The sequence below is a fragment of the Giraffa tippelskirchi genome, chromosome 1 (assembly GCF_054371585.1).
Source record: "Giraffa tippelskirchi isolate mGirTip1 chromosome 1, T2T-mGirTip1v1.2.pri, whole genome shotgun sequence".
Lineage (NCBI taxonomy): Eukaryota > Metazoa > Chordata > Mammalia > Artiodactyla > Giraffidae > Giraffa > Giraffa tippelskirchi.
In genome coordinates, this window is record NC_137275.1 from 226,629,088 (window position 1) to 226,653,976 (window position 24,889).

The 24,889-nt window shown below is 40.4% G+C and overlaps 1 protein-coding gene across 6 annotated transcripts in view; it reads left to right on the plus strand.

Moving 5' to 3' along the window:
- The window catches only part of SH3YL1 (SH3 and SYLF domain containing 1), a 61,151-nt gene extending 51,529 nt beyond the window's left edge, over window positions 1-9,622 (plus strand). For 4 of the 6 annotated variants that reach the window (XR_014078766.1, XM_081576454.1, XM_081576436.1 and 1 more), the window contains exons 9-10: window positions 1,420-1,476; window positions 8,791-9,622. Coding sequence is in view for 5 of the 6 variants with exons in the window: in XM_081576454.1 (XP_081432580.1) it covers window positions 1,420-1,476; window positions 8,791-8,981 (248 nt within the window). In the remaining variant the exon portion in view is untranslated. The remainder of the gene's footprint in view (window positions 1-1,419; window positions 1,477-8,790) is intronic. The other 2 variants (XM_081576475.1, XM_081576446.1) reach the window with 1 other exon arrangement.
- The last annotated feature ends 15,267 nt before the right edge of the window (window positions 9,623-24,889 follow it).

Consider the following 24,889-nt stretch of genomic DNA (forward strand, 5'->3'; position numbering starts at 1 on the left):
AGAAGGGGATGACAAGGATGGGATGGTTGGATAGCATCACTGACTTGATGGACATGAGTTTGAGCGAGTCTGGTGTGCTGCAATCCATGGGGTCACAAAGAGGGGGTCACGACTGAGCAACTTAAGTGAACTGAACTGTGTATACGAACTAATTTTTAAAAGTCTGGTCCACTTGTTGAAATGCATTTCAAATAACACTTTAATGTTTAGTAAATTAATGAATATATAATATTTTTAAAGTTTTGATCAATGTGTGCTTATAATGATCATGATAACTCAATCTATAAGAAATTATTAAGTAGATGATTGTGTTATGTAAAATAGAATTTTTAAAATGAATTTATGTACAAATTCTTGTTGTAGAAACTTGCATAAGTTCAGTTCAGTTCAGTCACTCAGTTGTGTCCAACTCTTTGCGACCCCATGGACTGCAGCACGCCAGGCTTCCCTATCCGTCACCAACTCCCAGAGCTTGCTCAAACTCATGTCCATCAAATCAGTGATACTGTCCAACCATCTCATCCTCTGTCGTCCCCTTCTCCTCCTGCCCTCAATCTTTCCCAGCGTCAGGGTCTTTCGAATGAGTCAGCTCTTTGCATCAGGTGGCCAAAGTATTGGAGTTTCAGCTTCAACATCAGTCCTTCCAATGAATATTCAGGACTGATTTCCTTTAGGATGGATTGGTTGGATCTCCTTGCAGTCCAAGGGACTCTCAAGAGTCTTCTCCAACACCACAGTTCAAAAGTACAATATTAATACACTGGTTAAAAATCTTTGGAACAAATGAAAATATGATTTGAAGATTAAAAATGAAGAGTATATAATTTCTGAATCTTAAAGACATCTTGTTGATTTTCTTTAATGAATGGTGCTGGGTTCAGATCACTATCATATTTAGATCCTTTTATCCAAAAAGGGAGTGATACGATTTTAAGTAATTGACATTAAAATATGCTAAAAATACATCCTTAATCTTACATTTAACAATTTTAGGTATCAGTTTAAAGATATACATGTGAATACTTCTTTAAAAGTTATTTTAGATGTTAAACAAGCAAGGCTGTCTGAAGACCACTGGCCTGGTGATTGCAGGTTTTCTTAGTCTGGTTTTTTGGAAAAAGATGCATCTGTGTTTTCTGTGATGTGTAATTGCAGCACCTTGAGCTGTAGTTTATGTGCATGTGGTCATACAGCTATGAGACATTTACTGTCTGCCTTATGTTTGGTCTATTTTCTGTGTATATTCAGGTATTCCTCCTGATTAAAAGAGGATAAAATAATTATATTTTGATCACTTAGAGTGATTTAAAATACCTGCTTATCAAGAACAGTACTTGGCATTTTTGGGTATCTTATATACTATATACTAATACCTTTTCTAAATGTTCCCTCTTTTATGTATCTGTTTACTTTTTGCAGGTAGCAGAAAGGAATATAATCTGTATCCTGAACTTTCCAGCTATCGTGAGAGAGTTGGTAAGTAAAAATATTTCTGTTTTAAAAAGATCTGTAACCATCTTATAATCACAAACTTCCTAACTAATTTGGCAGGTTGTGAAAGTATCAATACCTCTTTTTTCGTTTATAAGATATTCACATTACTTTGAGAAGCACTTCATTTAAAACATACGCTGCACAATTGGACTGATCAAACTTGATGAGGTCAGCAGATAGACTGGACCCGCTTGAGAAAGGGCCGCTGGGCCCTGAGGGGTAGGGGCCCTGAGGGGTTAGGGGCCCTGACTGCAGTTGGGCAGAAGTGGCATTGGCAGTGTGAGTCTGGGGACTAGGTTCCTTTTCTCAGATCCCTCTAAAGTCTGCACCTGTAGTCTAAGTACCCGATAAACGTTAGAAATGTCTCTTAAAAAGCAGTGAGGGAAGGTAAGAAACAAAACCCTAAGTGGGATCTGGAGACAGAGGCTCAGACTTACAGCTGGTACTTTTATTCTCTGGCTGCATGTTCCAAACACTTTGCCTCCCATGGTTGGTCGATTGGTTGGGTTTTGCTTTTATATTTGAGGGTAGCACAAGCTAATTGTTTCAAACAGTAGGTAATAAGTTAATATTAATTTATTTTAGGTCTTTCTCAAAATATAAGGGATTTTGAAGAAGAAAATGCAAGGAAAGATTTAAAGTCTATTTTAAAAATAAAGCTTACTTTACATTGCTGTGTGAAACCAGTTAAACTCTTACTGAGGACTTCCTTACACCTGGTCTATCAGCCTTGCAGAGAAAACTCCCAGCCCTGTGACCCCTCAGTCCTGAGGCTTGAGTGGAAGCCCGTTTGAGCAGGACACCTGGCCCCCAGGCCGGATCTCCTGGGCCCGCTCCGCGCTGAGTGAGCACAGCGATGGCTCTCCAGGTTGTGTGCGCTTTTGCCTCACACCTTTGGAAGCTCCAGCCTCCAAGTCTTCTGGCCTCACGGTAAAGCGGGGGGGTGAGCATCCGTAGCCCTGTTTACTGAGGTTTTCGTAACTGGAGGTCCGAACCTCCTTGGTCAGCATCCATCACCGCCCCCTGTCCACCCTTTGACTGGCCGGGGCCATCTGGGCCTGGTGCACAGCCATCTGCCGTGGGGCTGTCCTGAGCTGTGTGTGCCTGAGGATGAAGCCCACTCGATGCCAGTAGTGCCCCCTCCCCAAATGTGACAACCACGAATGCTCTTCATCTTTTGACTTTGCCATTTGAGAATTGCGGGTCTCGTGACCTCTCCTGGTGGCCCCATCCAGCTCACTCACGCTCCTGCAGAGATCGCGGTCACTAAGGGTCGTGGACCCCACCCGTATCCTGGGGCATGTGGGTGCCAAGTCAGCTGCCCAGCTCATCACAGCAGCAAAGGCGCCACTTCTAGTGCGTCTTGGAGGGGACCTTCCAAGGTCTGAGATTCTTCTGAGTCATGTCTGGGGCCAGATGTGTGGATGCCATATGGGTCACATTATGCAGGCTCCACTGAGAAGTGAAATAAAGTAGTAGCATCCCGTGGACACAGACTTGCTAGTTATGAACTCAGAGCAGCTGCCAGTCACCAAAGCTGACTGTAATCTTCCTGTTAAGTGTAGCCCTGATTTGGGAGAGAAAAATAACCTCTATTTGAATAAACTTGAATATTTGGATATAAAATAGTTAATTGCTTCAAAGATCCTCCAGATTTTTTTTAACTGTAGGAATATAGATCTTGAAGGCATGTGTCCTCAGCAGGGAAGGCGTCTGTGGACACTGGCTGCTTTAGTGACCCTGTGGGCTTTACTTCCCTGGTCTCCAAGGTTGTCTCCCTTCCTGGAAGGACGCATCCTCCTGGCTGAGCTCTTCTAATGAATTATACTGTGGACATTAAACTCCTCCTCCTTATGGAAACTGTCCCTACTATTTACAGTAAAGAGGAATGTTGCATTTTGAGTTTATTGAAGAAAAAGCAGGGGGCCTGGCACTGAGTGGGCATGAACCCATCTCTGCCGGGGGCACCTGCTCTCACCCAGGCCCAGCTCTCTCCTTTGTTCCCTGTGGATGAAGTTTCCCAACAATCCCTAAACTCAAGATCCTCCTGCACCCTCCTAGAATAGAGGGATTTGCCTGACTGGTGAGTTGGTGAGGAATTTGGCACACCTCTGCCTGCCTTCTTGCCCACGCTCTTCACCAGCTCTGCCAGCAGTGACCCCTCCCTCTCTGCTTCACCTCTGTTCAGAACGGATGCCAGGAGGAATGCTCATTGTCAGCCTCCTCCCACCCAGCGGCACTGCCTTGTCCTCTGCTGCGACTCAGAACCCCTGCTTGGTCCTTAGACCCGTTTTTCCTGTTACTGTTTTATCCTTATCTTATTTGGAAACGCAATTCAGAGGCAGTTAGGCAGCCTCCAGTGGGGGCAGGGGCAGAGATTGAACCTGCTCTGCAATCCCGTCTGTCTTTTCTTCAGGTCATAATATATTTCTTCCTCTAATTATTCATTAAAATATATTTCTAAAACTGCTAAGAACAAATTCAGTTATCAAATTCAGGGATCAGCAGCAGCAGATATTCCTATTATTTGTGCAGTCTGGATAACTCAGTGATTCAGGAAAACAGTTTGCCTAACCAAAATACAGGGAGGGAACACAGCCCCACCCATCAGCAGAACATTGGATTAAAGATTTACTGAGCGTGGCCTCCCGACCAGAGCAAGACCCAGTTTTCCCCACAGCCAGTCCCTCCCATCAGGAAGCTTCCACAAGCCTCTTATCCTTCCCTATCAGAGGGCAGACAGACTGAAAACCACAGTCACAGAAAACTAACCAATCTGATCACATGGACCACAGCCTTGTCTAACTCAGTGAAACTATGAGCCGTGCTGTGTAGGGCCACCCAGAGACAGGTCATGGTGAGAGTTCCGACAAAACGTGGTTTGCTGGAGAAGGGAATGGCAAATACTTCAGTATTCTTGCCTTGAGAACCTCATGAACAGTATGAAAAGACAAAAAGATAGGACACTGAAAGATGAACTCCCCAGGTCGGTAGGTGCCCAATATGCTACTGGAGAAGAGTGGAGAAATAACTCCAGAAGGAATGAAGAGGCTGAGCCGAAGCAAAAAAATGCCCAGTTGTGGATGTGACTGGTGGTAAAAGTAAAGTCTGATGCTGTAAAGCACAATAGTGCATAGGAACCTGGAATCTTAGGTCCATGAATCAAGGTAAATTGGAAGCAAATAGGAGATGGCAAGAGTGAACATAGATGTTCCAGGTATCGGGGAACTAAGATGGACCGGAATGGGTGAATTTAACTCAGATGACCATTGTATCTGCTACTGTGGGCAAGAATCCCTTAGAGGAAATGGAGTAGCCCTCATAGTCAACAAAAGAGTCCGAAATGCATATTTGGAGGCAGTCTCAAAAGCAACAGAATGATCTTGGTTCATTTCCAAGGCAAACCATGGAGTATCATAGTAATCAAAGTCTGTGCCCCAACCACTAATGCTGAAGAAGCTGAACGATTCTATGAAGACCTACAAGACCTTCTAGAACTAACACCAAAAAAAAATGTCCTTTTCATCATAGGGGACTGGAAAGCAAAAGTAAGAAGTCAAGAGATACCTGGAGTAACAGGAAGTTTGGTCTTAGAATACAAAATGAAATGACAAAGGCTAACAGAGTTTTGCCAGGAGAACACGCTGGTCATAGCAAACGCCCTCTTCCAACAACACAAGAGTTGACTCTACACAAGGACATCACTAGATGGTCAATACCGAAATCAGATTGATTATATTCTTTGCAGCCAAAGATGGAGAAGCTCTATACAGTTGGCAAAAACAAGACCGGGAGCTGACTGGGGCTCAGATCGTGAACGGCTTATTGCAAAATTCAGACTTAAATTGAAGAAAGTAGGGAAAACCACTAGACCATTCAGGTATGACCTCAATCAAATCCCTTATGATTATACAGTGGAAGTGAGAAATAGATTTAAAGGACTAGATCTGATAGACAGAGTGCCTGATGAACTATGGACAGAGGTTCGTGACATTGTACAGGAGACAGGGAGAAAGACCATCTCCATGGAAAAGAAATGCCAAAAAGGAAAATGGCCGTCTGAGGAGGCCTTACAAATAGCTGAGGAAAGAAGAGAAGCAAAAGGCACAGGAGAAAAGGAAAGATATACCCATCTGAATGCAGAGTTCCAAAGAATAGCAAGGAGAGATAAGAAAGCCTTCCTCAATGACCAATGCAAAGAAATAGAGGAAAACAATAGAATGGGAAAGACTAGAGATCTCTTCAAGAAAATTAGAGATACCAAGGGAACATTTCACGCAAAGATGAGTTCAATAAAGGACAGAAGTGGTGTGGACCTAATAGAAGCAGAAGATATTAAGAAGATGTGGCAAGAATACACAGAAGAACTATACAAAAAACATCTTAATGACCCAGATAACCATGATGGTGTGATCACTCACCTAGAGCCAGACATCCTGGAATGCAAAGTCAAGTGGGCCTTAGGAAGCATCACTATGAACAAAGCCAGTGGAGGTGATTGAATTCCTGCTGCGCTATTTCAAATCCTGAAAGATGATGCTGTGAAAGTGCTGCACTCAATATGCCAGCAAATTTGGAAAACTCAGCAGTGGCCACAGGACTGGGAAAGGTCAGTTTTCATTTCAAACCCAAAGAAAGGCAATGCCAAAGAATGCTCAAACTACCACACACTTGCAAAGTAACGTTCAAAATTCTCCAAGCGAGGCTTCATCAGTATGTGAACTGAGAACTTCCAGATGTTCTGGATTTAGAAAAGGCAGAGGAACCAGAGATCAAATTGCCAACATCTGTTGGGTAATAGGAAAAGCAAGAGAGTTCCAGGGAAACATCTATTTCTTCTTCATTGCCTACACCAAAGCCTTTGACTGTGTGGATCATAATGAACTGGAAAATTCTCCAAGAGATGGACATACCAGACCACCTTACCTGCTTCCTGAGAAATCTGTATGCAGGTCAGGAAGCATCAATTAGAACTGGACATGGAACAATGGAGTGGTTCCAAATTGGGAAAGAAGTACGTCAAGGCTGTTTATTGTTACCCTGCTTATTTAACTTATATGCAGAGTTCATCATGTGAAATGCTGGGCTGGATGAAGCACAAGCTGGAATCAAGATTGCAGGGAGAAATGGAGATGACACCACCCTTATGGCAGAAAGTGAAGAGGAACTTAGGAGCCTCTTGATGAAGGTGAAAGAGGAGAGTGAAAATGCTGGTTTAAATCTCAACATTCAAAAACCTAAGATCATGGCATACTGTAAAGCAATTATCCTTCCATTAAGAATAAAATAATTTTTTAAGAAGGTAAAATACACTGATGGATCCAAGTTCAATCTATTGAATGCAATTTAAGACTCCTATGGTTGCTGAAGACCCTGTGGCTTAATCTCAGTAGTGATTAAGATTGCCTGGAGACAGGCTTCCGAGATTCAAATCTCACCCCCTGGGCAGATCTCTTAACATTTGCAAGTCTCAGGTTCGTATTCTGTGAAGTGGGGTGAGCCGCGCCCTCCCTGGAAGTGAGGAGCAAGTGTGTTCATCACATCGCCTGGCTCAGGGACCCGGAGCGGCTCTCTCTACTGTATCCACGTGGAGTGGCGCCTGCTATCACGGTGTTCACCATCCTGTGCGTCCTTAATTGTGTAATTAGTGCTACAGGTGTGTGCTTGTACTGCAGCTAAGGTGGCTGTAGCTTCCAGAACATTCCCTCATATTCACAGGCACTCTTTTTACTTGCTTGTGTTATCGAAAATGTTTGGGAGACAAGAAGGGGGAGGAGGAGTTATTGAGGGCTTTCATTAATTACGTTTGGTATATTGAGACTGAGCTTTGTGTATGTATGGAGGTCATAGATATAATTATTGATAACATCATTTTCAGAGTGATTTTTTCTTTGACATTAGCTTGCACTCTTCCGATCTGATCGCAGTGAGGCCTGTCACGCAGACTCTCTGCACATCCCTCTCAGTGTAGTGGTGTAGCCACTGTTCACAGTGTGCAGTGATGACCATTCATTCATATATGTCAATAGTCACTTAACTGCTCTGAGTTTATCCAGACTATAGCAAAACTTTATTCTTTCAGTGACACACTTTTACTCTTATTTTGTTAAAGTAACAGGTTAAAAGTAAATATAGTATAAAATATAAAAATATATAGAACTTCTGTGTTTTATAGATAAAAACTGTACCAGCAATATCACTAATATAGTTATGTTAGTTATTATTAAAGTTATTTCTTTAGGAGAATTCAACTACATGGTACATGCTTTATTGAAAGAACTGTAGCACCATCTTGTGTGAGATACAAATTCAGTGCTTCAGTAAATGTAATTTTATTAGAGTGTTGACTGTTTTCATTTCTTACTAATAGGTCAGGGTCACTTTATTTTTTATGATTATAGTATTATAGATTCAAGCAAGTAACTGGATTTAGAGTTTGCTTATATATGCTTTCAATATATCTGTACTAAGGTGCATTTAACAAGCATCTAACTGCCTAATTCATGCACAAAATTATGTGAAACATGGAAAGACCAAATTCCATGTAGCTGAGTATACAGCAAGTGTCTGTTGTTTTTTTTTTAATCTCTTATGATTCTATACAATTTATAATCGTTAATGTCTTTTGCTCATGTTACCCACTCGGTCCTCAAAGTATTTTTTCCGAATACTTGTTGAAGTTCTGGTTAAACTTATGTAGACATGCTTCTTGATGTGCTAATTTGAATTTTGTCTCTCTTTTGAGAGAAAGAATCAAATATAGAAATGAAAACAGCCATAAAAGCCTAGGGGGAAATAAATGTCTACTGATGAAACAGCAAATGCCTCTGAGCTGTATCCCTCATTATCAGTGACCACAGAGCATGGTTTTTAAATTTAATCTTTTATGATACAATCAAGAGTGTAAAATATCAGCTTTTACCTAATAACGTAATTCAGTGAAGCTACCATGACTATTCTATTAAAATAGGGAAAACGTAATAATATTATCTTATAGACTAGACAAATTTAAACAGTTATAACCACAGATATTTGCCAAACACATATTTAAGTATATAATAATGTACAGTTTGACTTGTGTGATTTAGGAAATGTTATTACCAAATATTTGCTCTTTACAAAGAAAAACATAAGGTTAATGATGTGACGAAAAATCACACACACCGTGTGCTCTGGGCTCTGCTGGCCTCCCACATTAGAATCCCAAGCCCTGAGTTGCTAATTTATTCTTCCCTACACATACTTCCTGTTTTTCTCATAATAAAAATGTGAATAAATATTTTTTTCTTGTTTTAGGCAATTCAAACCAACCCGTAGAAGTGACAGCACTATATTCTTTTGAAGGACAACAGCCAGGAGATTTGAATTTTCAAGCTGGAGACAGAATCACAGTTATATCAAAAACAGATTCACATTTTGATTGGTGGGAAGGAAAGCTTCGAGGTCAAACTGGCATTTTTCCAGCCAACTATGTTACCATGAATTAAAGTTTGTATTATTTGTTCTTTGAGAATCACAAAAACATTCGTTCTACACTGGAGGGATTTACTACTCAGGTAAATAATGTTTAGTGTGAATGTGAAGACACCTCTGTTTATTCCTGAAACTTCTATCCAGTGTGTCAAAGATTTTGGTTTTATATATATATATGGTTAACTTACATATCTTTACTTTCCACTGATTTTTTTATCACATATACTATTTAATAGTTAATATCACATTTTTCTTATGTTCGTTTTCAAACATACACTAAACATTTGATTTGGCTATGTATATGGTAACTTGATTGTATCTTGAGAATCTAAGGATTAGGGTATGAATACCACTTCATATATTTGCAAAATGACTAGAAAAGAATAAATCAGCTTAAATATTATATTAAATAATACTTAGAGTTGGAGATATTGACTAGAATAGTAATCCTTAAAAATTATCTCTATATCTTCAAAAATTATGTATATATGAAACATTACAAAGAATTTCAAAGAAATTCAACTATGCATTAAAAAAAGATGACATCTGTTAGCTTTCCTTCTTTATGAGGTTGTGCTCGTTCATATGTAGCAGTAGAATAAAGTTATGTTGACGTGGTTCCATTGTCTCTAAATAAATGTTTTTAAAATGCTAAGTTACTGTCTTGATTTTGTTTTTCTTATTTTCTTTTTGTAACCAGAGGTCTGTGGTTGGTCTGGAGGTTAAAATCCACCTCCACAACTGTGTTGCTAACTTCTTTTTTTTTTTTTTACAGGTTTCTTAACATGTAATTGACAGAATTGTAAAATATTTAAAGGACACAGCATGATGATTTGAAATACATATGCATTGTGAAAGGATTCCCAGTTAACACATCCATCACCTCACATATTTACTTCTTTAATGAGAACACAAGTTCTACTGTCTTAGCAAGTTTCAGTTATATAACACAATATTATCCACCATAGTCACATGCTGTACATTAGATCGCCAGAACGTATTGCTCATAGAAACTAGACGTTTGTAGCCTTTGACTTGTATCTCTGAATTTCCCCTCCTCCCAGTCTCTGATAACCACCAGTTGACTGTCTCTGTGAGTGTGACTTTTTCAGATTGCCGCATGAGATCATACGGGCTTCCCAGGTGGCTCCGTGGTAACGACTACACGCCTGCCGGAGCAGGGGACACAAGAGACGCAGTTCCAATCCCTGGGTCAGGAATACCCCCCGGAGGAGGGAATGGCAACGCACTGTAGTATTTGTGCCTGGAAAATTCCATGGACAGACGAGACTGACGGGCTTCAGGTCACAGGGTTGCAAAGGGTTGGATACAACTGAGCACGCATGTGCGCACACCCCCACGAGATCATACAGTGTTTGCCTTTCTCTCAGAGAGACTGACTGATTTCACTTAGCGTAATGCCCTCTAGGTCTAGCCATATTGTCACAAGTTCCAGGATTCTTTGCTTTTATTTATGTATACCAGATTTTCTTTGTCCATTCTTCTGTTGATGGACGCTTGGGATTTTTACAGATAGTAACATGCCATCTGCAAACACAGATAACCTTACTTCTTTTCCAATTTGGATGCTTTTTATTTCTTTCCCTTGCTTCATTGCTTTGGCTAAGGATTCCAGTACTAGGCTAAACAGAAGCGGTGACAATGGCATCCTGTTTGTTCCTGACCTTGGAGAGAAAGTTTTCACATTTTCACTGTTGAGTATGATGTTAACTGTGGGCTGGTCATATAGAAGCTTGTTGTTTAATCTCTACTTCTTTGTGAATTTTCCAGTTTTCTTCTTACTCGAGTTTCATGAAATGTAGTCAGAAAGATGCTGGATGCTATTTCAGTTTTCCTGACTTCATGAAGACCTGTTTTGTGCCCGACGCAGGCTCTGTCCTGGGGAGTGTGCCACGAGCGCTCGAGAAGAACGTGCGTTCTGCTGCTATTGGCCTAACAGCTTCTTTAAGGACAATGTTTCCTTGCTGATTTTCTGTCGGGATGACCTACCTATTGGTGAAAGTGGGATATCAAAGTTCTGCACTATTACTGTATTGCCGTCTGTTTTTCCTTTCACGTCTGTTCCTACTCGCTTTATATATTTAAGTGCCCCTATGTTGGGCACAGAAGTGTTTATAAACGCCATTGCCTCTTGTTGAACTGACCCCTTTATCGTTATATAACAACCTTCTTTGTTCTTATTATAGCGTTTGGCTTAAAGTCTGTTTTTCCTGATATATGTATAGCTACCTCTGCTTTCTTTTGGTTTCCAGTTATGTGGAATGTTTTTTCCATTCCTTCATTTTCAGTCTACATGTGTCCTTAAAGCTGAAGTGAGTCTCTTGCAGACAGCATATAGTTGAGTCTTTTTTAAAAAAATCCACTTGGCCTCTCTAAGAGTTTTTATTAGAGAATTTAGTCTGTTTATACTTAAAGTAATAGCCGAGCGGTGTGGGCTCACTGTCGCCGCTGTGGTCGTTGTTTCCTGGCTGTTCTGCGATTCCTTTGTTCCCATCTCCCCTTCTTTCTTTGTGATCTGATGGTTTTCTGTGGTGGTATGCTCATTCGTTTTTCTTTAGATTTTGTGTATCTACTGCAGATTTTTGCTTTGTGGTTACCGTGAGGGCTTACATAACACGTGTTTGTAAGAGTCTGTTTTAGGTTGATAACAACTTAGCACACATATCATACATAGCTCTGCAGTTTCACTCTCCCTTTCCCTGCTTGTATCTTTAATGTTACAATTTATCTCTTTTATCTGTGTGTCCATCAGCAAATTCTTACAGTTATTTTAGCACTTTGTCATTTAACATCCATATTAGATTTATAAGTGATTTAACCACCACCACAATTACAACAGTAGAGTGCGCTGAATTTAATGCTAGACTTAGACTATTCTCTCAGCTTCCAGTTTCAATTTCTTGCCTCCACACAGCAGCCAAATGATCCTCGTACTTCAGCTTTTTTATCCTACTTTGTGATCTCATTGCCTTACAGTTTATGCATAAATGTGTAGACTTTTTCATACAATAATTCTTTCAACATGGAAAAAGGAGAATAAAGACCCATATTATCATCACCCAGCAAGAAATAAAACAAACTTCCTTTTCTAACTCAAAGATAATCATCATGCTGAATTAGCTATTTATTAATTCCATATATTTCTTTATATTTGTATTATTTATGCATGTGTCCCTAAGCACTATGTGGTATTGTCTTGCATACTTGAAAGCTTATGAAAATTAAACTTTTAAATTTTTAAAAATTATACTTGAATGTACTCATTTGCAATAAGATTATCAGAAATTATGATGTATACATTCAAGGAATTAAAAACATGTTGGAGAATTTCAACAGAAAGTTGACACTATAGGGAGAACTAAATGAAAAAAATTGGGATGAGAAAGTAAACTAAGAACACAATAAATGGATTAAACGATAATTTAGACTCAGCAAACAGAGAACGGACGGTAGATCTAAAGCATAGCGAGTTGAAAACACAGGAAAGACTTGTCTGCACATTTTCCCAAACTGATCAATTACAAGACTTTATGGTATTTTTTACATGTAGCAGGGCAAGCAGTTCTTCTCACCTTTTTTTCTTTTTTCCTGCATGTTTCCCTGGCTGTTCTTTTTGCTTATGTTACATGTGAACTTAAGAATCAACTTAACCCTCTTCAGGAAAATAGACTTACTATTTTTTAGTGGCTTTTTGTTAAGTTATATTAATAATAAATGTATTAACATAAGGAAAATTATCCTTATGATGTTCAGTTGTAATGGATGTCTTTGTATTTGTCCAAGTCTAATGTTGTCTCTAGAAGTATTCTAAAGTTCTCACATGACACTTGCATACTTCTGCTAAGTTTCTGGCATTTTATCACGTTTGTGGATATTTTAGTTTTGCATCTACCTACTTTAAATGTCTCAGCATCACACTTGTTCATATGCTGCTCCTTTCACCAAAGCTCTTGAGGAGAAGAGCAAGCCTTACTCAATTTTTTATTTTCAGTGCCCAGCAAAATCCTCTGTTACTGAATGAATTTCCATTTCTCAACTGAGAAAAAAATAGAGGACAACACAATTAAACAGTTTGCCAAGACTCATGGACATGTTAAGAACTGGAACTTAAAATGCACTCTTCTGAGTCTATAGAAACACCCTGTGTTTAATGGGATTAAATAAAATCCTCCAACCATTACTCATATATCACAGGATATTTGTTTTATATCTAAGACTTCCCTAGAGCCAGCTTTTGTTAAAAAAAAAAAAAGATAAACTTTTCTTTGTTCATCCAAGACACTCCTGAGTATTTCTTCAATATTATCTACAATTTGAAAACTTTATCAAGAGTTTCAACCAGAAGTGAGAATACTTTTTTTTTTTTAAAAGCTAGATGCCTAAACACCTTTTGAGTTTTGTCTTTTGTCATCTGGAGTATTTTCTGTACTCTCTCTCTTCAATTTCGGTAATCTCATTTTCCTGTCTATTTAATTGTCATGTTAATTTGTGGTCACACTGAGTGGTCTGGCCTTTGGGACTCAATACTGTGTGCTGTCCATCAGAGCTGCACTTACAAACAATCAGTTCAGTTCAGTTCAGTCACTCATGTCCAACTCATCAACCCCATGGACTGCAGCACGCCAGGTTTCCCTGTCCATCACCAACTCCCAGAGCTTGCTCAAACTCATATCTGTTGAGTCGGGGATGCCATCCAACCATCTCATCCTCTGTCATCCCCTTCTCCTCCTGCCTTCAATCTTTCCCAGCATCAGGGTCTTTTCCAATGAATCAGTCCTTCGCATCAGGTGGCCAAAGTATTGGAGCTTCAGCTTCAGCATCAGTCCTTCCAATGAATATTCAGGGTCGATTTCCTTTTGGATTGACTGGTTTGATCTTCTTGCAGTCCAAGGGACTCTCAAGAGTCTTCTCCAACACCACAGTTCAAAAGCATCAATTCTTCAGTGCTCAGCTTTCTTTATGGTCTAGGTCTTACATCCATACACAACTGCTGGAAAAACCATAGCTTTGACTGTATGGACCTTTGTTGGCAAAGTAATGTCTCTGCTTTTTAAAATGCTGTCTAGATTAGTCATAGCTTTTCTTCCAAGGAACAAGCATTGAGTGAGTCAATTCCTAGGCAGGTTGATAAGAAGTCCAGGGGTCCCGAAGGAGAGAGTGGTCTGGAATTCTCAAGGAGGGGGAAAGGACAAACATTTTTTCCCTCTACATTCCTTAGGATTATATAACAATAATGTATCCTGCTTGAGGCCAGTTTCTGAAGAAAACCTTCTGGCTAATCTTGTAATCTTAAAATTTAAATTATGGGAGTGGGTCTAGTAAGATCTTTACAACCCCAGACATCCTTTTGATTCACTGTAATAAGTAATTAAAAAGTATATAACTCCATTTCTAACACTAGCAAGGAGGGTATTCTTTCTGCCCCCTTCTGATGTCTATGTCAGAAGCCTTTTCTATCTCTTTTTAATAAAACTTTATTACACAAAAGCTCTGAACGATCAAGCCTTGGCTCTGGCCCCCAATTAAGTTCTTCTCCTCCGGAGGCCAAGAATCCTGGTGTCTCTCATGGTTCAGCAACAACCTTTCAGTATCTTTCAATTTCATGGCTGCAGTCACCATCTGCAGTGATTTTGGAGCCCAAGAAAATAAAGTCTGTCGTTGTTTCCATTGTTTCCCCATCTATTTGCCATGAAGCGATGGGACCTGATGCCATAATCTTCGCTTTTTGAATGTTGAGTTTTAATCCAACTTTTTCACTCTCCTCTTTCACTTTCTGGAGAAGGCAATGGCAACCCACTCCAGTACTCTTGCCTGGAAAATTCCATGGACGGAGGAGCCTGGTAGGAGCCTGCAGTCCAGGGGGTCGCTAAGAGTCGGACACGACTGAGCGAAGGCTCTTTAATTCCTCTTTGCTTTCTGCCCTAAGAGTGGTGTCATCTGTATATCTGAGGTTATTGATATTTCTCTTGGCCACCTTTTTTTTTTGTCTGTTTTTTCCTATGCATTTGCTAATTTTTTTCTTTTTTTTAATTTATTTTTTAATTGAAGGATAATTGCTTTACTGAATTTTGTTGTTTTCTGTCAAACCTCAACATGAAGCTGCCATAGGTATATATATATATATCCCTTCCCTCTTGAACCTCCATGCCATCTCCCTCCCCATCCCACCCCTCTAGGTTGATACAGAGCCCCTGTTTGAGTTTCCTGAGACATACGGCAAATTCCTGTTGGCTCTCTATTTTACATACGGTAATGTAAGTTTCCGTGTTACTCTCTCCATGCATCTCTCCCTCTCCTCCGCTCTCCCCATGTCCATAAGTCTGCTTTCTGTGTCTGTTTCTCCATTGCTGCCCTGCAAATAAATTCTTCAGTACCATCTTTCTAGATTCCATATATATGTGTTAGTATACGATAATTATTTTTCTCTTTCTGACTCATTAGAACTGACTCAAGCGCATTCCATTTTATGGCTGAGTGATACCCCATGCTTGGCTGGATGAAGCACAAGCTGGAATCAAGATTGCTGTGAGAAATATCAATAACCTCAGATATGCAGATGACACCACCCTTATGGCAGAAAGCAAAGAAGAATTAAAGAGCCACTTGATGAAAGTGAAAGAGGAGAGTGAAAAAGTTGGCTTAAAACTCAACATTCAGAAAACTAAGATCATGGCATCTGGTCCCATCACTTCATGGGAAATAGATGGGGAAACAATAGAAAGAGTGAGAGACTATTTTTCTGGGCTCCAAAATCACTGCAGATGGTTCCTGCAGCCATGAAATTAAGGACGCTTGCTCACTGGAAGAAAAGCTATGACCACCCTAGACAGTATATTAAAAAGCAGAGACATTACTTAACCAGCAAAGGTCTGTCTAGTCAAAGCTGTGGTTTTTCCAGTAGTCATGTATGGATGTGAGAGTTGGACTATAAAGAAAGCTGAGCACTGAAGAATTGATGCTTTTGAACTGTGGTGTTGGAGAAGAATCTTGAGAGTCCCTTGGACTGCAAGGAGATCCAACCAGTCCATCCTAAAGGAAATCAGTCCTGAATATTCATTGGAAGGACTGATGCTGAAACTGAAACTCCAATACTTTGGCCACCTGATGAGAAGAACCTACTCGTTGGAAAGGACTCTGATGCTGGGAAACACTGAAGGCTGGAGGTAAAGGCAATGACAGAGGATGAGATGGTTGGATGGCATCACTGACTCGATGGACACAAGTTTGAGCAAACTCTGGGAGATAGTGAAGGACAGGGAAGCCTGGCATGCTGCAGTCCATGGGGTCACAGAGAGTCGGACATGACTGAGGGACTGAACTGAACTGAATTTTCCATTGTGTATATGTACCACAACTTCTTTATCCATTTATCTGTCAATGGATATCTAGGTTGCTTCCATGTTCTAGCTATTGTAAATAGTGTTGCAATGAACAATAGGACATGTGTCGTTTTCAGTTTTCACTTCCTCAGGGTATATGCCTAGGAGTGGGATTACTGGGTCATATGGTGGTTTTATTCCCAGTTTTTTAAAGGAATCTCCATACCGTCTTCCATAATGGCTGTATCAGTTTATATTCATACCAATAGTACAAGAGAATTCCCTTTTCTCCACACTCTCTCCAGCATTTATTATTTGTAAACTTTTTGATGAGGGCCATTCTGACCAGTCTGAGGTGATACCTCATTGTAGTTTTGATTTGCCTTTCTTTAATAATGAGTGATGTTGAGCAGTTTTTCATGTGTTTGCTAGCCCTCTGTATGTCTTCTTTTGAGAAATGTCTGTTTAGGTCTTTCCCCCCCTTTTTGATTGGGTTGTTTGTTTTTCTGGTATTGAGTTGTATGAGCTACTTGTATATTTTGGAAATTAATCCTTTGTCAGTTGTTTCATTAGCTATGATTTTCTTCCATTCTGAGGGTTGTCTTTTCACCTTGTTTATAGTTTCCTTTGCTGTGCAGAGGTTTTAAGTTTAATCAGGTCCCACTTGTTTACTTTTGTTTTTATTTCCGTTACCCTGGGAGGTGGGTCATAGAGGATCTTGCTTTGATTTATGTCATCGAGTGTTCTGCCTATGTTTTCCTCTAAGAGTTTTATAGTTTCTGGTCTTACATTTAAGCCTTTAATCCATTTTGAGCTTATCTTTGCGTGTGGTGTTAGGAAGTGTTTTAATTTCATTCTTTTGCATGTAGTTGTCCAGTTTTCCCAGCACCACTTACTGAAGAGGCTGTCTTTGCCTCATTGTATATTCTTGCCTCCTTTGTCAAAAATAAGGTACCCATAGGTGCATGGGTTTATTTCTAGGCTTTCTGTCTTGTTCCGTTGGTCTATATTTCTGTTTTTGTGCCAGTACCATACTGTCTTGGTGACTGTAGCTTTGTAGTATAATCTGAAGTCAGGAAGGTTGATTCCTCCAGCTCCATTCTTCTTTCTCAAGACTGCTTTGCTGTTTGGGGTCTTTTGTGTTTTCATATGAATTGTGAAATTTTTTTTGTTCTAGTTCTGTGGAAAATACCATTGGTAATTTGATAGGGATCAAACTGAATCTGTAGATTGCATTTGGTAGTATAGTCATTTTCACAATATTGATTCTTCCTACCCAGGAACATGGAATATCTCTCCACCTGTTTATGTCATCTTTGATTTCTTTCATCAGTGTCTTATAATTTTCTGTATACAGTTCTTTTGTCTCCTTGGGTAAGTTTATTCCTAGATATTTTATTCTTTTTGTTGCAATGGTGAATGGAATTAATTTCTTAATTTCTCTTTCTGATTTTTCAGTGTTTATAGGAATGTAAGTGATTTCTGTGTATTGATTTTGTATCCTGTGACTTTGCTAAATTCACTGATTAGCTCTAGTAATTTTCTGATAGTACTTTAGGTTTTTCTATATATGGTATCATGTCATCTGCAAACAGTGAGAGCTTTACTTCTTCTTTTCCAATCTGGATTCCTTTTATTTCTTTTTCATCTCTGATTGGTGTAGCTATGACTTCCAAACCTATGTTGAATAGTGGTCAAGGTGAACACCCTTGTCTTGTTCCCTTGATCTTAGGGTGAATGCTTTCAGTAAGAAACTGAAGAATTGAGAATAATGTTTACTGTGGGATTATCAGATATGGCCTTTACTATGTTGATGTAGGTTCCTTCTCTGCCCATTTTTTGAAGAGTTTTAACCATAGATGCATGCTGAACTTTGTCAAAGGCTTTTTCTGTATCTATTGAGATTATCAGGATTACAGGACTGGAAAAGGTCAGTTTTCATTCCAATCCCAAAGAAAGGCAATGCTAAAGAATATTCAAACTACTGCACAATTGCACTCATCTCACACGCTAGCGAAGTAATGCGTAAAATTCTCCAAATTAGGCTTCAACAGTATGTGAACCATGAATTTCCAGATGTTCAAGCTGGATTTAGAAAAGGCAGAGGAACCAGAAATCAAATTGCCAACATCCATTGGATCATCAAAAAAGCAAGAGAGTTCCAGAAAAAACATCTATTTCTGCTTTATTGACTTTGCCAAAGCCTTCGACTGTGTGGATCACAACAAACTGTGGAAAATTCTTAAAGAGATGGGAATAGCAGACCACCTGGCCTGCCTCCTGACAAATCTGTATGCAGGTCAAGAAGCAACGGTTAGAATTGGACGTGGAACAACAGACTGGTTCCAAATAGGAAAAGGAGTACATCAAAGCTGTATATTGTCACCCTTCTTATTTAACTTATATGCAAAGTAGATCATGAGAAATGCTAGATGGATGAAGCACAAGCTGGAATCAAGATTGCAGGGAGAAATATCAATAACCTTACATATGCAGATGACACCACCCTCATGGCAGAAAGTGAAGAGAAACTAAAGAGTCTCTTGATGAAGTTGAAAGAGGACAGTGAAAAAGTTGGCTTAAAACTCAGCACTCAAAAAATGAAGATCATGGCATCTGGTTCCATCCCTTCATGGCAAATAGATGGGGAAACAGTGGAAACAGTGACGGACTTTATTTTCTTGGGCTCCAAAATCACTGCAGATGATTCCTGCAGCCATGAAATTAAAAGACACTTGCTCCTTGGAAGAAAAACTATGACCAACTTAGACAGCATGTTTAAAAGTAGAGACACTACTTAGCCAAGAAAAGTCTGTCTAGTCCAAACTATGGTTTTTGCAGTAGTCATATATGGATGTGAGAGTTGGACCATAAAGAAAGCTGAGCACCGAAGAATTGACGCTTTTGAACTGTGGTGCTGGAGAAGACTCTTGAGAGTCCCTTGGACTGCAAGGAGATCCAACCAGTTCATCCTAAAGGAAATCAGTCCTGAATATTCATTGGAAGGACTGATGCTGAAGCTTCAGATCCAATACTTTGGCCACCTGATGTGAAGAACTGACTCATTTGGAAAGACCCCGATGCTGGGAAAGATTGAGGGCAGGAGGAGAAGGGGATGACAGAGGATGAAGTGGTTGGATGGCATCACCAACTCAATGGACATGAGTTTGTGTAAACTCCAAGAATTGGTGAGGGACAGGGAGGCCTAGCATACTGCAGTCCATGGGGTCGCAAAGAGTCAGACACGACTGAGTGACTGAACTGATTTGTTTGTCATTTGTTGCTAACTCTTCATCAATTACAATCTTTCTTATTTAGGAGCTATCTAAGTTTTCATTTTGTAAAACCCAATAGCTATATTAGAATATGTTTATTTTTATTTAAAAAGTGATCCTTTTCCTTGAACTCAGGCTTACATATAAATATTTCATGTTTTCATTCATGTCAGATGATACCAGTTTTCCATCTAGCATGCCAATACAAAATAAAATTTCCTTTTAATAAGTGTTTAGTAACAGAGAAGATGGTTTTCTAAAGTGGTAAGAAATTGTGAAATTATATATAAATGACTGATGTTTGAGAAACAGTTCCTCAGACTGGACAGTTTTTGTGCTTTTCTGGACTCTATTTCTGTTCTCATGCTTTTGGAAATGGCTTTATGTAGAAGAACCCAAGTGGACGTCTAAGGTGCTACAATGTTGATATTCACGTCTAGAGTGCAGTTTCCAGTAAACTTCACAGCAGTCTTTGGAGATAACCGTGTAAATAAAGCATCGTTTTAAACTGCATTAAATAAAGCATCGTTTTAAACTGCATCAAAGAACGTGAACGTGACATAACATGACAGGAAACCCATACAATGAGCTTTACTGTGCTCCAGGCGAGTCCCTGGAGCGGGCAGGAGGGAAAAGCCTTAGTCTGACTTGTACAGGATTTTGACTGAGAAAAGCAGATTCAAAATCACGCACGCGCCCCACACTCGAGCTAGCACCTGTGCTCAGTGGTGGGGGAAGCAGTCGTAACTGTGCTGCCCGGGGACTAGACAAACAGGAAGGCCCTGTTTCTCACAGGAAATAAGTTACAAGTTCAGCCGCCGGGAATAAGACGAGAAAGAGCCCTCGGTTTGGGGTTGGAATCAGAGGCACTGACAGGCACTCATGGCTTGCAATCGTGTGCAGACAAATGGACACAGACCGTCCACACCACGTGTTCCCAGCTCTGCACTGAGAGGGTCCCGGAGCCAGGACACCCTGCTGTCATGAGCTCACCCAGCCCCCCAGACCCTCGTTCTGAAAAACCATGAAAACAGCAATAGCATCTAAACGTCAATAAACGAATTGGCTGATGTCACTATCGGAGGCAGAGAAAATACTAGATGAGCCTGAGAAATCTTGTGGGGCCAGAAAGTAAGGAAGTGCTCAGAAAGGGTCTGGGATGTGGGGAGGGCCCAGGCCCTCACCAAAGGGAGCGCCCAGTGACCCAGGCTGAATAATCTGAGCAGCAAAGTAATGAAAGCTTTCTATTATAACCCAGAAAATAAACACCCAGAGTTCATACTGCTATTACTCACTGAGTAAATAAGTAAATGGAAAAGGAGGGCAGCTCTTCCTCAGGGAAGAATTCCAAGCAATAGTGTGAAAAGAATCAAGAAAATATAAAATCCCCTAAGAACACAATAGTAATCATTCTAGCAGGCCAGGTCCACTCACAGATTCACAATTAGGGGCAGGAGATTCATACATATTTCAAAGTGTCTCCCCAAGATAGCTGACTTAAATGGGAACATGATACTCTTACAATGGGAAAGTCCAGTAGGTAGTACTTTCACCAAGTGACCAAGGCTAAGAGCGTCAATAATAGCATTGAGCAGCAGTTTGCGTACTCTTCAGAAGCACTTCCTCATCATGAAAGATGGGAGACCGAGCAATGTTGCATGTTGGAGGAGAGCAAGGACAGACTCCTGGAACAGCAAAGGGCATGGGTAGGAAAATGTGAAATACAAATAAAGTCTAACGTTAATCGTTTTGATAATAAGATATTAACATGGGAAGAAGACAGAAAAATCTATCTAGTAGTTTTACAAACTTTCTGTAAGTCTAGAAGTATGTCGAAGTAAACTATGCACAATTGCAATTAACTTTTGTGCTTGAAGAGATTTTTAAAAGGTTTGCATGTTTAAACGTTGCTTGAGTATGGCTTTAAGGCCCAAATCCCTCTACTTGGCATTCTTTGGGGTTTAGGCTAAGTTGCTGTGCTTGGCTGGGTTGTTATTGTGTTTGGCTTTTCTGAATGTTTTTATACGCACGTTTACATTATTTCATAACTGTGTTTTTATTATCATAGCAGAGTAAGCAGAGCTGTCTGTCTTCAGACCCAGCTCTTGTGGGACCCACGTCAGCAAAGGGTGGGAAGTGGAGACCAGGAAGGAGATTTGCCCGAAGCAAAGCAAGGGCTCCATCTCATGAGCAGGTCACCCGGCGGTCCTAGGGCTGCCTGCTCACGTAGGAAGACAGAATCTGCGAAAGCTTCCCAGTATTGGACATTGGTTTGAAACAAAAATGAGTCCTGAGTGATTTCTCTTTCCTTTCTCGGTCTGGACAAAGCCAAGCTGTGGACACACTGCTCCTTGACCAGCTGGCTCCACTGGTAGTTTCCAGACTTCATTTGGTTTTCACAGATGATTAAGATTCATGTTCAGATAAACTCTGTAGGGCTAGTTCACTCTATCAGACTGATCTCTCCATCAAATACCCTCTAATCCTTACTGGTCACAGTGTAAATCAATATAGCTTCTGTGTCATACTACAAAGATAGTGATTAAATAATTTAGTTAAAAACAACAATAAAACAAATGTTTAAAATCTCATGCAATTATTTTATATTCACAAAAGTAGACCGTGTTTTTTTAACATGTTGAAATGTCCATGCTTTAATTTAAGTCAAATAAAAATGTCAAATAAATGTGTATTTCAGGCCTCATGGTTTATGAGTTACTTTCAAAACCATTCATTTACTCTTCACAGATGAATGTAGTATCACTGTACAAATATTAGTGGTGCAGAAACTGAATGTCCTGTCCAACCACATGCCGCTAGTAAATGGCAGAACCAGAGCTCCAGAACAGGTGGGAGTGCTGGTTCCAAACTCACACAGGCGTGCCAACCAGCTCTGAGACCGTGGGCACACCAGCTGTCTCACTGATGGCTCTCACCATCTGCTACTCAGGGCCTTTCTTCCAAACCTTTCAGGATCCCGTGTTTGAAGTAATTTATCAATTCAGTTCAGTTCAGTCACTCAGGCATCTCTGACTCTTTGTGACCCCACGGACTGCAGCACGCCAGCTTCCCTGTCCATCACCAACTCCTGGAGCTTGCTCAAACTCATGTCCATTGAGTTGGTGATGTCATCCAACCATCTCATCCTCTGTCGTCCACTTCTCCTCCTACCTTCAATCCTTCCCAGCATCAAGGTCTTTTCCAATGAGTCAGTTCTTCACATCAGGTGGCAAAAATACTGGAGTTTCACCTTCAGCATCAGTCCCTCCAATGAATATTCAGGATTGATTTTCTTTAGGGTTGACTGGTTGGATCTTCTTGCAGTCCAAGGGACTCTCAAGAGTCTTCTCCAGCACCACAGTTCAAAAGCATCAGTTCTTCGGCACTCAGCTTTCTTTATAGTCCAATTCTCACCTCCATACATGACTACTGGAAAAACCAGCTTTGATTAGACAGACCTTTGTTGGCAAAGTAATGTCTCTACTTTTTAATATGCTGCCTAGGATGGTCATATCTTTTCTTCCAAGGAGCAAGTGTCTTTCAATTTCATGGCTGCAGTCACCATCTGCAGTGATTTTGGAGCCCAAGAAAATAAAGTCCGTCACTGTTTCCACTGTTTCCCCATCTATTCGCCATGAAGTGATGGGACCAGATGCCATAATCTTAGTTTTCTGAATGTTGAACTTTAAGCCAACTTTTTCACTCTCATCTTTCACTTTCATCAAGTGGCTCTTTAGTTCTTCTTCACTTCCTGCCATAAGGGTGGTGTCATCTGCATATCTGAGGTTATTGATATTTCTCCCGGCAATCCTGATTCCAGCTTGTGCTTCATCCAGTCCAGCATTTCTCATGATGTACTCTGCACATAAGTTAAATAAGCAGGGTGGCAATATACAGCCTTGATTTACTCTTTTCCTGATTTGGAACCAGTCTGTTGTTCCATGTCCAGTTGTAACTGTTGCTTCTTGATCTCCGACAGATTTCCCAGGAGGCAGGTCAGGTGATCTGGTATTCTCATCTCTTTAAAAATTTTCCACATTTTATTGTGATCCACACAGTCGAAGGCTTTGGCATAGTCAATTAAAGCAGAAGTAAATATTTTTCTAGAACTCTCTTGCTTTTTCAATGATCCAACCGATGTTGGCAATTTGATCTCTGGTTCCTCTGGCTTTTCTAAATACATCTTGAACATCTGAAAGTTCACTGTTCATGTACTGTTGAAGCCTAGCTTGGAGAATTTTGAGCATTACTTTGCTAGTGTATGAGATGAGTGCAATTATGCAGTAGTTTGAGCATTCTTTGGCATTGCCTTTCTTTGGGATTGGAATGAAAACTGACCTTTTCCAGTCCTGTGGCCACTGCTGAGTTTTCTAAATTTGCTGGCATATTGAGTGCAGCACTTTCACAGCATCATCTTTCAGGATTTGAAATAGCTCAACTGGAATTCCATCACCTCCACTAGCTTTGTTCATAGTGGTGCTTCCTAAGACCTACTTGACTTCACGTTCCAGGATGTCTGGCTCTAGGTGAGTGATCACACCATTGTGATTATCTGGGTCGTGAAAATGTTTTTTGTATGGTTCTTCTGTGTATTCTTGCCACCTCTTCTTTATATCTTCTGCTTCTGTTAGGTCCCTACCATTTCTGTCCTATACTGAGCCCATCTTTGCATGAAATGTTCCCTTGGTATCTCTAATTTTCTTTAAGAGATCTCTAGTCTTTCCCATGGAGAAGGCAATGGCACCCCACTCCAGTACTCTTGCCTGGAAAATCCCATGGATGGAGGAGCCTGGTAGGCTACAGTCCATGGGGTCACTAAGAGTCGGACACGACTGAGCGACTTCACTTTCACTTTTCCCTTTCATGCACTGGAGAAGGAAATGGCAACCCACTCCAGTATTCTTGCCTGGAGAATCCCAGGGATGGCAGAGCCTGGTGGGCTGCCGTCTATGGGGTCGCACAGAGTCGGACACGACCTGAAGCGACTTAGCAGCAGCAGCAGCAGTCTTTCCCATTCTATTGCTTTCCTCTATTTCTTTGCACTGATCACTGAGGAAGGCTTTCTTATCTCTCCTTGCTATTCTTTGGAACTCTGCATTCAAATGGGTATATCTTTCCTTTTCTCCTTTGCCTTTCACTTCTCTTCTTTTCACAGCTATTTGTAAGGCCTCCTCAGACAACCATTTTGCCTTTTTGCATTTCTTTTTCTTGGGGATGGTCTTGATCCCTGTCTCCCGTACAATGTCATGAACCTCCATCCATTGTTCTTCAGGCACTCTGTCTATCAGATCTAATCCCTTGAATCTA